At 35.2% G+C, this 14,446-nt stretch overlaps 1 protein-coding gene across 3 annotated transcripts in view; it reads left to right on the top strand.

Annotated features, from left to right (window-relative positions):
• frmpd4.S (FERM and PDZ domain containing 4 S homeolog) overlaps positions 1-14,446 on the top strand; it is a 222,464-nt gene that overhangs the window by 157,087 nt on the left and 50,931 nt on the right. For 2 of the 3 annotated variants that reach the window (XM_041584176.1, XM_041584178.1), the window contains exon 3: positions 3,688-3,848. The exons of the other annotated variant lie outside the window; for it this stretch is intronic. In XM_041584176.1, the coding sequence (XP_041440110.1) occupies positions 3,688-3,848 (161 nt within the window). The remainder of the gene's footprint in view (positions 1-3,687; positions 3,849-14,446) is intronic. 3 annotated transcript variants of the gene reach the window in all.

The following is a 14,446-nucleotide window of genomic DNA, read 5'->3' as shown; positions in this document are numbered from 1 at the left end:
TGTTAGATGATAAATACAGTCCTCTTTTTGCCTTTCAACAATGCTTAGTAAAGAAGAACAGTGTTTTTATATTTATAGTTTACATTTTTGTAATCACAAAAGCTGTCTGATATATGTTTATTCAGTTTGTGTATAATCAATTTGAGCAGTATGAATCCATTCTGTGCTATGGAATGTTAGAACTCAGTGCTGAGCTCTAACACCTTACCCAATTGTTAGACCTCAATAATAAATGAGTATGGCCTTAAAATAAACACCAAGCAAAACAACGGGGGCTTAATGTATAATAACAGCACATTTCCACACTGTAAAAAAAATGTGTAAAAGAGTTCTGTTATCAGTACTTCTTTTATATAATAATATTTGTTGATAAAAAATACCAATACCAAAAATGCCAACAATTAATAAATTAGCACTATAGTCAAATTTGTATAAGGAATGAGTGATGTATTTCTTATTATCTTTGCTTTCAAATATCATCATTTTGGATATACCTGTCAGGAAGTACTAAGGAAAGAGTGAGTCCTGCAAGAAAAGGGTCTTTTTTAAATAAAAGAGACTGCTCATAGTTTTGAAGTGCTTTAGAATGGGAGGTGTTTCTATCTCTTTATATTTTCTGTTGCTTAATGCACAATTCTCAAGATGTTTGAATATCATCGTAGAGAGTGGCCTATTAAAAAAAATAAAATGCATGTCAACGATTAGAGGTACAGTGAAAAGAACCATGAAGTCATTAATTAAAAATGGGAGATAAGAGAGGATGTCATGTTGTGCTACGGCAAAATCCTAATCCAGGAAATACCGTAGGTGCTTTATTTAGTTTTTTACTATATTGCACCTTACATTTGCTGTTTTTTTTACTCTCAAATGCAGTAATGCTTACTGTGTTTTTGCAAAATATTTCACTGCTAAAATTTTTGCTACAGTGTAGGTAGGCCTGCTTACAAGAACTTACAATCATTTGTGTATGGCATCATATATGAGTAGGTTTGGAGTACGTGTCTTCACTGAGAAATATTAACAATGGAGTACACTAAGGGGAACATTTATCAAACATCACACAGCTTTGTGCATAATCATAAACCATTTTCCAGACATTTTCCAGGCATTTTCAAGGCATTTGAGCAATAATGACTGCTGAATTTTGCTGAAAAAAATCCATGATATTGTAAAAATACACTTCCTTTAGACCCCCATGGAATCTTAACAGATTTCAAGTGGTGTGATGTAATTTGTACTTTTTATCAGCCATGTTGGTAAAACTGCTTCTCTAATGATTATATCATCACATGTAAGTGGTTATTTGTCAAACAAGATACATGAGTCTGGAACTGGGTCTCGATCGACCAATGTAGTTATGTGTTTTGTCAAACTATTCAAAAATGTGCTTGTTTCCATCTATGGCTGTCCTAAAACAGTGATAATATGTTCCTGGAATTGGGTTTTTAGAGCAAACTGAAAGAATGATTAATTTTAACTATAAGAAAAGCTACTTTTTTCCTTTGTTCCTTTGATTCTGATACGACTTAGTCCACAATCATTTTTAATGATCCATAGCGTGCAGCTCTTTGTGTTTTCCTAAATAGCATGTATCATCTAGTCTAGATGGTTTTTTACACTGTACTGTAATCATGAATGAAATTAAACAAAATTCTTTGCTGTGTAATGGCAAATACATTACAAAATTGATTCATTCAGAAGCAATGTTCAGTTTCTAATACTGCAACCGAACATTTAAATAGTTGTCACAAAAAAAAAGTGATTGAAAAAAGTCAATCTTGATCTTGATTTCTCGGCAATAAGGCAATACATGATGCCTCCAGGTTAGGGTGTCAAAACACTCTCAAAGTGTAAACATATATATAGATGCGGATTTTACTGAATGTTACCTCTTTCACCAGATTTGCCTTCGCCAGCTCAGGCCAGGCTATGTGCATTGGAGTAAATAGAAAATCCTCAATCTTCTGTTACTTACATCATAATTTTTGAGTAGAAAATCTTCTAAGTCCAAAAACTTTCAGAAAGTTTTTCAGGGTGATAGGCTGCAAAAGATATTAAAAAAAAATTCGGGTACCTGGTTTCCCCCATACATTTTCTAACATATGGAACATTATTTTAAAGAGGGCTCATGTGTAGGGCATTGAAATAACTGTATTGGCTTTATTTAGGTTCCCTGGACATGTGTAGTTATCAGTGTAAATCATATGTATTAGCTGCAACATGTAACATAAAGACCTTCATTTAAGTTTAAATTTCCTGCCCTATTAGACTGAGTGAAGTCCTCTAATGAAGTTGCGCTAGGCATATTAGAACGCTATCGCTTCTTCGCTTTGATTTGCTTGCATTGGCAAAGTAACGTTGGCGAATTTTTGCCCAGGATGCAACATTGCATTTTAGTAAATTAGCAAAGGGAATTTTCACTCTGCGAAGTGTTGCTATGGCTGCAAAGCCGTCTCTGGCAAATTTTCACAGGTTAGTAAATTTGCCCCCAAGTGTCTTAAAAAGACCTTAAAGTAGGTAGACCCTAGAAAACCCATATATTTTCTGAAAGTATACAGTATGATGAATAAAAAAAAGTGTATTCTATATTCTATGGCATTTGAAGAGTTAAATCCTCCACACATGATCTTCACACATTTCAAAACAGTTTAATCTTCAACTGCTCATGGAACACTTTTCTCTTATATTGGTAGCTACAGTAAATGTATCTTTCTCTGTTCTGTTGTAAGCGATTGTTGCCTGATAAGTAAGACCACACATAGTAAGTCATGCAATGTTATTGTACCCCCAGAATCTCATCATGTAACATCCCTTCCTGAAAATAATACATTCTGTGCAGCCACACACATAATTTTTAAACACTGTATTATGTGTCGTAGCTAGAGTATCAATAGATAAAATATAAAATATATATTAAAAATGGCCATAACCATCTCCACATCTGTGAAAACCAAAAGTATTGGTAGCCCAGTACAATGCAATAACTAGCAAATAAAACGGAAAAAAGTTAAATGTGTAGTGTTAACAGTAGTATTTGGCTAACATGAGTTATTTGAGTATACAAACATTTGATTTTAGTTATTAATTCCTAATTGTCTGTTACAAATTACAATGTTCATTTAAGCAAAAATGTACCTCAAGCTGATCATACATGGGCAGATTGAAGCTGTCGATTTGGCCGTTTTAGACCAAATAGGCAGCTTCTCTGCCCATGAATGGTCCCTTCCTGACAGCCTCCCTGACAGACATCTGCTGAAAAAAGGTTTGAAAATACCAGTGGATAATGCCTGTATTGTTGGCTTAAAATGGTTGTCTCCTGAGGGGCATGTGAAGGTCTCTATTGTGATCCGATCATTAGTCAGGGGGTCAAATAATCAAATCACTTATTTCATCTTCCATGTAGATGGTCAAATTGGGCAAAGATCATCTTTTTTGGTGGCCTTACCAAACAAGCAGATCTTTATATGTCTGACCATTTTTATTTTTGCCATATATTGACTCTAGGAAGAAATGTATGAGGGAAATGTTAAAACTGAAGGGAAAATATATCTGAAAATGTGAAATTGAAACAACTTACACTGCAGAAAATGCCAGCTCTATCCTGGTTACGTATTTGTTCATTGAGCTATTAACCCATAAACTAAGCAGTGCATTCATTGTATCTCTTATGGAATTTTTTTTCTAAAGTCACTTGACACAAGCGACAACATATGAAGATCCAAGAATTGAAAGCTGCCAAATTAATCCTCCAGTACCGCGGAACATAGAAATGAGGAGAGATCCAGTCCTCGGTTTTGGCTTTGTTGCTGGAAGTGAAAAGCCAGTCATTGTTCGTTCAGTAACGCCAGGTGAGTTCATTCATCTTTATATACAGGCCTAGTATTGCTACATGTGCGTATAGCAAAAACTTTCCAGAAAATCACCATTTTTAGCGGTACCTGAAGAAGCTTGTACTACTGACAATATCCAACTAAATAAGTGTATCAAGCACTGCAGGAAAGAATAAAATGAATTAACATGTTGTCATTTAAAAGGAATTATAAAACCACAATTCATATATAATAGGAACCAATCATGGGTACATACCTCAAAGAAAAGTCATAATAAAAAAAGTTTAATAAGTGCCCACTAGGGGTCACTGTTACTTTTTGTATAAAACCCAGCTGTTGGGAATGAACTGTTACCTATGATTAAGGGATTTACTCCCGAAACGCGTTAGGATTCACAGCAGCAACCCCATTAAACCTTTTCCAGAAGTGCCGTCAGCCTGTCTTGAGTCTATCAAAGAAAAGTCACACCAAAAAAATTGACGTAATGAAAATAGAATGCACTATTGCCATACACTGGTAAAGCAGGTGTATTTGCTTCTGGAATTCTTCTATATAAACAAACTGCTGTGTAGCCACTCAAAGCTGTAAAAGGAGAAAAGGCATGGGTTACACAGCAGATAACAGATACGACCTCTGGTATACAATAACATTTTACTGAGATCATCTGATCTCTACTGTGTATGCTGTGCTTGAATGGCTGCCTTGACATGTAGGAACTACACACACAACTTGTTGTAGGGAAGTTTAACACCTGGTTTTATTTGACCACAAAGAGTGCAAAAATTAGATAATGTTTTGGGCAGTCAAGGTCCCCTTCGTCAGTGAGTGTGGTAGGTACGCTATCATAGCACTTGAATGGCTGCCCCTATTGCTACACCGCAGCTTGTTTATATTAACTGTAGTAGATTTGTAAAGATTCTCATTTATCCAGGTCATGGGATATCTGTATAAATAAGTTTTTTTCCCTTTAAAACATTTCACCAATCATCCAACTGGCTTTCTCAATTCAGAATAACTTGTAAATATGACCTTTCGAGAATATATATCCTCTGGAATGTTGCTCCAATCAGCACAATCTGTTTATCATAATCCACAATGCTGTCAATAAATTAGGTGTTGATTGTATTAGCAATATTGGACCTTTGATGTGTTATTAAACCTTCCAGGGAGAGGTGCCAAAACAGCATTGTATGTGGCAGACAATAGATGCCCTCTATTCAAACTTGATTTTTCAGTTTTTACATATATGGCTTCAGTTTTTACATTCCATATTTGCTGATTGTGGCAACATTCCAGAGGATATATTCCCAAAAGATCATATTTACAAGTTATTCTAAATAGAGAAAGCCAGTTGGATGACTGGTGAAATGTTTTAAAGGGACAGGACATGTCAGAGGCGAGCTCACAACTCCTGTTATATATGGTGGTGGTTAGTGATGGGCGAATTCATTCGGCAGGCGCAAATTCCCGCGATTCGCCGCCGGCGAATAAATTTGCAAAACCACCGCAAAATTCGCCAGTGAAACTTTGCCGGCATCAAAAAAAATGGAGACGCCAGTGTCATTTTGCAAATTTTTCGGCGAAACAAAACTCCCCAAATTCACCCATTACTAGTGGTGGTATGTAGAATTGTATTGTTCTAATGAATTTGTGCTTTTAAGGGCATAGTGGATATTGAACATTGTTGTTTATGCAACAAGATGCAACTGGCTGATGTGTTCTGTGTGAGTTAAAGAGATACTGACACCAGAAATTAAACCTTTTTTGAATCTATCATAATTTTGGCTTTGTATGCGACTTAAAATGTTGCTATAAAGTATTGGCCTGATGCTTTTACATTACCTGTCTGATGCCCCATGTTCCTGTATGAGGGGGCTGCCATATTTGTGCAGCAGGAGTCCGTTAGCATTAGAAACTGACAGGCTGAGATGGGACAGTCAGGTTGGCAAAACAGTCAGGTTTAGAAACTTCAACTTACAAAAACAAACCTCGCAGCAAAAAAAAATCAGTATGACCTATAGGTAACTTTTAGGGGGTTATTTATCAAATTTATCCGAATTTTTCTCGATATCGGCTGCTACAAACTCCGATCTAACCCGCTCGGGTTTTTAAAGTTTATTTATTATTACATTTTCCCAAAAATTTGCTTTGCGGGAAAAGCTCCGATTTTCACCATTTTTTTCGGAAATTTTTCCCGAAAACTCTGAATTTCTTTCACCCAAAAGCTCAGAAAACATTGAGGAAAATGTCCGAAACCCCTGACATAACCAAAAATCAATGGTACTGTTCCCATTGACTTTAATGCAACCTTGACAGGTTTGAGATGCCGTGTTTTTATATTCTGGCTTTTTAGCCCTCGGGGTTTAATAAATGCGAAAAATTCGTGATTTTTTTTAAGCCTACTATAACATAAAAAAATCACAATTTTTTCAGATTTCGGGGAATTTCGGGTATTTCAAGCTTAGTAAATAACCCCCTATGTACATTCATATTTTAAAAAGTAGTTTTTTAGTGTCAGCATCACTTTAAGCCCTAAAGGAAGGGCTATTGAGCTGATTTTGCTGAAGTTAAAAAGAAGGTGTGCATATCTGGTTTATTTGTCTACATTTGATTTCTGCATAAGGGGCCTTTCACTATGTGCCGAAACTAAAAAAAAACAATAGGATTGTTTTGCCGACTACATGGATTCATGCTTGCTTAATTAGCAACACGTGCAGTACAAAGTACTGTCATTTTATTACAGAGAAAAGGCACATAAGTCACACATGTAGAATTGTTTACTTAATTAGAACGTTAAGGGGCCCATTTACTTAGTTCAAGTGAAGGAATAGAGGAAAAATAGTTTGAATTTCGAATGTTTTTTTTGGCTACTTCGACCATCGAATGGGCTACTTCGAATCGAACGATTCAAACTAAAAATCATTCGACTATTTGACCATTCGATAGTCGAAGTACTGTCTCTTTAAAAAAAATTTCAACCTCCTAGTTCGCCACCTAAAACCTACCGAGGCCAATGTTATCCTATGGGGAAGGTTCCCATAGGCTTCCTAACAATTTTCTGATCGAAGGAATATCCTTCGATCGATGGATTAAAATCCTTCGAATCGTTCAATTCGAAGGATTATTCCTTCGACCGTTCGATCGTAGGTATAGCGCAAAATCCTTCGACTTCGATATTCGAAGTCGAAGGATTTTACTTTGACGGTCGAATATCGAGGGTTAATTAACCCTAGGTAAATCTGCCCCTAAGGGATATGGCATGTTTACATATTTTGTTTTTTCTGTATGAATTTCTTTGTAATAGATTCCATGCAGGTATAACCATTTTCATGATAGAATACCAGGCTTGAAAGGTTAATTTGGTATAATACTAACATTGCTCCACAGTTTAAGCCTTGGGCATCCTTGAAAATCTTCCATTAAAGTACAGGGAAAGGAAGGCGATCTTTACGGATACTACAGATCAATTCGATTGCATCTGCTATGGATGTTGACTATTTTATTAATACTCCATTAACCTTTGATGCCCCTCAACCCTGTCCTGGACCAGTCATACCATTTGGTGCTTTTAAATTCAATGATAACTAGCAAACTTATCATGTGATATGAGTATCATTACTGAAGCTGAGTTGGTTTCAGAAAATAAAAAGATGGCAGCCACAATTATACAAGTATACTGTGTGAGTCTGATGAGCTAGTGCCCTTACTAATAACTAAAAATGATGTGAAAAGGTTGACTTCTCTTTGAAAAATATACTTATCTTTTAAACAAAGTCCATATTTCAATCATTTTTTACATTTTTAAAAAATATTTATTTATGCATTGATGCACACAGAGTTAGAATTTACTTTGTACTCTTTGCTGTCATGCGGCACTTGCTTTGACCATGACATTATTATGATTGTCTTTCAAAAGACGTGTTATCACAACACCAAGCTGGGTGGCAGCACCAGTGTCACCTAAAAGATGTAGGTCACTTATAGAAAGACTAACACAGATAAAAATAAAAGCAAATGTCTCATATAAAATTATATCTGCTGAGTAAACAATATTTCTTGACTGGAAACAGCATTAAAAAGAGAAGAGTCAGAGAATTTGTTTTCACAGCTTCAATCAAATACTATTAAGTCAAGTGAGGTGGAATCCAGCTTTAATTAGTTCTGTTTAAATGCTTATTTGTAAGGCTCGCTAAAATAGCCTCCCTGCTGCTCTTGAGCAACAGTGCATTGAAGAGATTGATTAGAAATTAGATGAGGGAATTCAGTCAATCGGGATTTAAACATGCAGTACAAGTATCAGCAGAATAAAATAGCAGCAATATGTGTTTTTTAAGTAAATAATATTTCTATTTATTACACATCAGTCACCAAACTAGATAGGAATCACTAAAAAACAAATATATATATATATATATATAATACCCAATGCTCTATACTTTGGTTTTATTCTAATTTTCTTGTATGCAGAAGCAGAATCATTCATATGCTGCATACATACTGATACAGCTTGTTCCAAGAGGCCAGACATCACACATTTCACACTGCTGCTGATATTAACTACTATAGTTGAGGAATACAAAATCAGCAAGCGCATATACAGTATTTACTTGTGGACTGGGTGTTCCATTGGATTTATAGACAGTTAAAAGCACAAATGTCACATAAGGCGATGAAAGTAAGAACACTGAACAGTCCTCACTAAAGGCAGGTCTTTAAAGATCCACATTTTTATATATTTTTTAAAAATATACATATGGTAATACAGGCAGTTTCACCAGATTTCATAAGAGTACACTGCTTCTTAACATTAGGCAGCACTTCTTTCAGCATTTAAAACCACTAGAAAGATGTGCACATTTAGGGGCAGATTTATCAAGGGTTGATTTTCGAGTTTATGGGAGTTTATAAAAACGCCCATAAACTTGATTTTTGAGTTAAAAACGACCAATTGAATTTTTTTAGAAAAATCTCATTTTTTCAATTCAGGTGAATAGGATCGACCTGCAAACTCAAATCGGGTTACATTTCCTGAAAATCTGCCTAAAAATTTAACAAGAACTTTGTCACTAAGTTATATCATCTTCACAGTTTTTCTTTCCTTTGACATAAAGGGGAAGATTTATCAAAGGTCGAGGTGAAATTTTGAGTTGAAAAAATTTGAAATTCAAGCTATTTTTTGTGTAATTCGACTAGGGAATAGTCCAAATTTGATTTGAATTTAAAAAAAAGTGTAAAATCTGAATATCGAAATTTATCATGTAGGGGCAGATTTATCAAAGTTCGAGGTGAATTTTTGAATTGAAAAAATTCTAATTTCTAGCTAATTTTTGTGTACTTTGACTAGGGAATAGTTAAATTTGATTCGAATTTGAAAAAAATCTAATTTCAAAATTTATCATGTACTGTCTCTTTAAAAATTTGACTTCAACCATTCGCCATCTAAAACCTGCCAAATTGCTGTTTTAGCCTATGGGGGGCCTCCTAGAACCTATTTGGAGTCAATAGGTGGACTTTGAAAAATCAACGTTTTTTTTGGAAAAAACTTTGAATCTAATCCGATCTAATGTGCTATTCCTTCGATTCGAACAGTTCAAATTCGCCCGAATATGGATCTATTCGACCCAAAAAATTAGATTTAGAATTTCAAAGTTTTTTCAATTCGAAATTCGACCCTTGATAAATCTGCCCCAAAATTGTATTTATTAAGCTATGTGGTGAAGGATTTGACTGGGCTTTAGCAAAAAAAAGCAGAGTAGAACAGTGACGTTGGTGGGCATCATCTTGCATTACTTCTTCTCCACGAACACCAGATTTATCAAGGGTTAAAAAACATTTGAATTCGACCCTCGGATGGCAGAAGGTTTGATCGAACGATCAAATAAAACTATAAAATCCTTCTAAACAAATGATTCAAACTATTTTAAGCGATCGATCAAATTTGACCAATTCGATGGTCGAAGTACCCAAAAAAATACTTTGAAATTCGAATATTTTTTTTGCATTCGAACTATTCACTCGAGCTTAGTAAATCTGCCCCCTAGCATACACACTAAAAAGCCAAGTGCCGATTTTCTTCTAATGCTCATGCTTCTGTCATAAGAGTACCAAGAATAGACCTAAAGAGAGTTAAGATTACTCCCACCAGCCCCACTGCACTATTTTGAACTTTTTGAACAAGGTACAGCAAAGTGGCACATTTAAGGGGTCCCCAATGGTGGCCAAGGGGCCAATGTATTACATAAGACTTCGAGCCAAAAAGTATGTGTTAAATGTTTGCACGAAATCCCCCTTTAGGCTGTAGCATGCTTTTAATTACAGGTATGCATATCATTGTAACAATTATCTAGAAAGATAAGAAAGAAGAGGAAGAGCACAATATAAACTGGCTATGGGAGTTTTACTTTGAAAGTAGCAAGTACGTTGCAGGTAAAACTAAGTCCCTTTATAAAATGTATATTGAAGCAATTGAATTCTTAATGAATCAGATCCAATTTGAGTGTAGGAACTGGCCAGATATGGGATGACTTTGACGTAGATGGCCATCTTAAATATATTGCAATATATGGAAAAACAATCCCTGTTTTGTTTAAGGGCAGATACACACGTGGAGATTCGGGGAGATTTTAGTCGCTTTGTGTGACTTTGGAAAACAAAGCGCTGTGTCCCATCCTGCCCCCGATTTACATTCTAGCTGGCGGGAAGGCAGTTCGGGGAGATTAGTCGCCCGAAGAAGAGGTGATTTGTCGCCAAGCGACTAATCTCCCCCCAAATGTCTCTGCTCTAAATGGTAAGACATTTTTAGTAGCTTAAGGCACTAAATGTTTCAATGCCCTTAATATATTGATAATATATTGATAATGGTTGAGTGCAGAGGACTCTTGTATTTGTCTATGTGAATTTTGTGGTCACGACCTCATTGCACCCCCACCTAATGTTTTTAAAAATTAGTGGTGAGCACAATTTTTCCTTGTTTGTTTGAGAATGTTCCCTTGTTTGTTCCACAATGATGTCATTAAATTAGGTTTAATAACACATCAAAGCTCCAATCTTGCTAATACAATCAACACCTAATTTAATGACATCCTTGTGGATTATGATAAACAGATTATGCGGAGTGGCGCAACATTCCAGCGGACATATTCTCGAAGGAAGATTTATAAATTATTCTGAATTGAAAAACCCAGTTGGATGACTGGTGAAATGTCTTCAAGGAAAAAAAACACAGCAAGTCCAGTTGATTTGACTTATTTCTCAAGATAAAGTTCATTATTGTGATTTCTTACATTGATATTCCCAAACCAGAATTTAGATCAAACAATAATTTAATCTCCATGAGGAAGACATCACTATTTCACCTGAAACATAAAACATCAGCATGGGAACTATGAACAGTAGTTGGTTTTTTATAGCATTATAGTTATGTTCCATTAGTGCAAACAGTACATCTGTATTCTAAGCATAACCATTTACTGCTCTTTTTAATAAATGATTTTCAAGCTCATTGGTAGTATAAGAGTTTTGCAGAAGAGAGATAATGAAATTGTCTGTTCTCTTGATAAATGATTCATCCTGATTCAGATAATCCATTAATAATTCAGCATCTGAATAGCTACTTTTGTTATTTAACAATTCATATGCCTTGTTGCTTGGCCATTAAAAAGAAATCTTATCCTGTTGTGCAACACCTAGCTACATATCAACCGTGTTAAGTATGTAACATGAGCATTCCCTGTATTCATCTTAACTTTCTAATAGCTCAATCAGCCTCTGTTTTCTGTGAAACACTTCTAGAATTCTTTGCTGTCCTTTATTAGAGGAACTTTCCATTTTTTTGTGCTATCAATCGAAAAATCTGTCCCTTTCCACCATTGTAACCTACAGGTCAATAAACCTGTTCACAATAACGCATGTTCATGTGTGTTTTCCAAGATCCCTATCTAGCTTTTTAATATTATGGGCCCTATTTACATATGAAATGTTGATGTAATAATGTGTATTGCTTTAAAGGGCATGTAAAAGCAAAAAAAATAAAATCCCATTTTTACCTATGTCCAATATACTTTAATTAAAAAACGTGTACCGTTTTTATAAGAAACCTGACTGTATGCAGTGAAATTCCCCCTTCATTTACTGCTGTGGATAGCAATTGTTAGACGCCCCCAAACTGCTGAGCAGGGACACTATCATACTTATGAACAGCAGGGGGAGCCCCGGCCTTACTTCCCAGCCATGCAGAACTCAAGCAGCTTTGTTTATGACGATCCCTAAGCAGCCCAGACCCGACTGAGCATGTGCACAGTCTTAGTCTTGCAAAGATGTTTAAAGGGATACTGTCATGGGGAAAAAAATTTTTTCAAAATGAATTCGTTAATAGTGCTGCTCCAGCAGAATTCTGCACTGGAATCCATTTCTCAAAAGAGCAAACAGATTTTTTTTATATTCAATTTTGAAATCTGACATGGGGCTAGACATTTGTCAATTTCCCAGCTGCCCCAAGTCATGTGACTGATGCGTTTTGAAAAAAACATGTTTTCCGATGACAGGATCCCTTTAGCAAAGTTACAAGATGGTGATCCCCTGTAGCCAACTTTGAAAGCATAAATTATTTGTTTGATTAGGCTTGTGGTGCAGTAAGTTCATGTTTATATTTAGTATACCAAATACAGCATTTCTAGCCTTATTCTATTTTAGACTTTACATGCCCTTTAATGTACAGTACTTCACCACTTTCCATAATATAAAAAATAATGTAATTGAAGTCACCTGGTAGGTAGACACTAACATACTGTACATTGATCTCCCACCTACAACAACCTGTCAATATATATGAGATATCAGAGATTTCATCAATCCATTTGGAATGGAACAAAAAGATTCAGACAACACCCTAGCAGGAGGAGAAAAAGGCAAACCCCATCAGTATGTAACCTACTTATATAATCAATGAGATGTCCCATTGCATAGCATTGGAAAACTACAGCGCATTCTGGCAAGGACAAAACATGTAAACTGAGATTTTTTAAGGTGCAGAACTTCAATCTGCTATACATTTATCCCAAAATCAAAGGCCTGCAAATCTGACCAATAAGATTGTGCTATTCCATAGTATAGTAGAACTACTCTACTCAGCAGCACATTGTTGCCAAGGAGAAGACACATATCAATCCATGGTGAAGGGTTTAGTTATGCAGTCTATATGTCTAGTTTCCTGGACAATTTTAGGCACAGGGTTGACTACCTATCTGACCATAAATTGGAGAACTACTATGCAGCTCAAATGTTCTGTAGTTTTTTAACTTAATTATTTTATTTTTATATCAAATTTTATTTTAATCAAATTTCCCACAACGCCAAGTACAAGTTATAATAATTAAAAAGCCTAATACTAGCAACCCTGATTTAATCTTGTTGAAAAACAGAAACTCCAGGTATAAAATGTATTTAAATGTAATGAACCATATCAGTGGTTAAAAACCTATTGAAAATAATAGTCCTATTATTAGAAAACATTTTTGCTGGTTCACATGGAGTTTCAGAAAATAGACCAATAGCTATATTGATATGCAAAATGTGCATAAAATAAGGTACTTTGCCTTTCTATAACCCTGCTGATAGAAGTGCAGCCAAAAGAAAAGCCTTCTTTACTGCTATTTACAGTAAGGACTTTCTACAGATGGGCTGTGATATAAAGCAAACCTACTGTTCTTTGAATTAATCTCGAATGTACTACTAAACTGGAAGTGGTACTAGCAAACAGACTTTATTTTATGACACATTCACAATAACTATAATTGTCTCATTTCACAATATGTTATACTGTAATGTGATAATGAATTATATATACACACGCACACTGTACAGAGAAAGCAGAATATCACTATTATCTAAAATTATTTTTGGTCTAAAGCATTCTATGTAATTAAAAAAAAATAGATTTGAAAACATAGTTATTTCCTTTAATTTTAAAAATGCTAAAGCCACTTCTGTACTTGCACAAAATATTCGACCGTCAATGTAAAATCCTTCGACTTCGAATATCGAAGTCGAAGGATTTACCGCATTTAGTATGATCGAAGGAAAAATTAAATCCTTCAAATCAAACGATTCGAAGTATTTTAATCCATCAATCGAACGATTTTCCTTCAATCACAAATTGTCTAGAAAGCCTATGGGGACCTTCCCCATAGGCTAACATTGGTGTTCGGTAGGTTATAGGTGGAAAAGTAGGTGGTTGAAGTTTTTTTAAAAAGACAGTACTTCAACTATCTAATGGTCGAATAGTCGAACGATTTTTAGTTCGAATTGTTCGATTCAAAGTCGTAGTCGAAGGTCGAAGTAGCCAATTCGATGGTCAAAGTAGCCAAAAAAATACTTCGAAATTTGAAGTATTTTTTATTCTATTCCTTCACTCGAGTTTAGTAAATGTGCCCCTACGTGTATCAAGAAACCATATATTTATTTTTTTAAAGTACACATTTTGACGAATCCAAAATGGGTGACCATGTCTTTCTACTCCAAAGGACCAAGGCTTTTCTGAATGTAGCAGTTTCTATAAAAATGTATGAAAATTTACCTCACCCTGAACAGTTTGATGTCCATTTTGCATAGCATTTCCA

This window comes from Xenopus laevis, chromosome 2S (assembly GCF_017654675.1).
Source record: "Xenopus laevis strain J_2021 chromosome 2S, Xenopus_laevis_v10.1, whole genome shotgun sequence".
NCBI lineage: Eukaryota > Metazoa > Chordata > Amphibia > Anura > Pipidae > Xenopus > Xenopus laevis.
The sequence above is the reverse complement of the archived record's forward strand: the minus strand, read 5'-3'. Positions and strand labels throughout refer to the sequence as shown.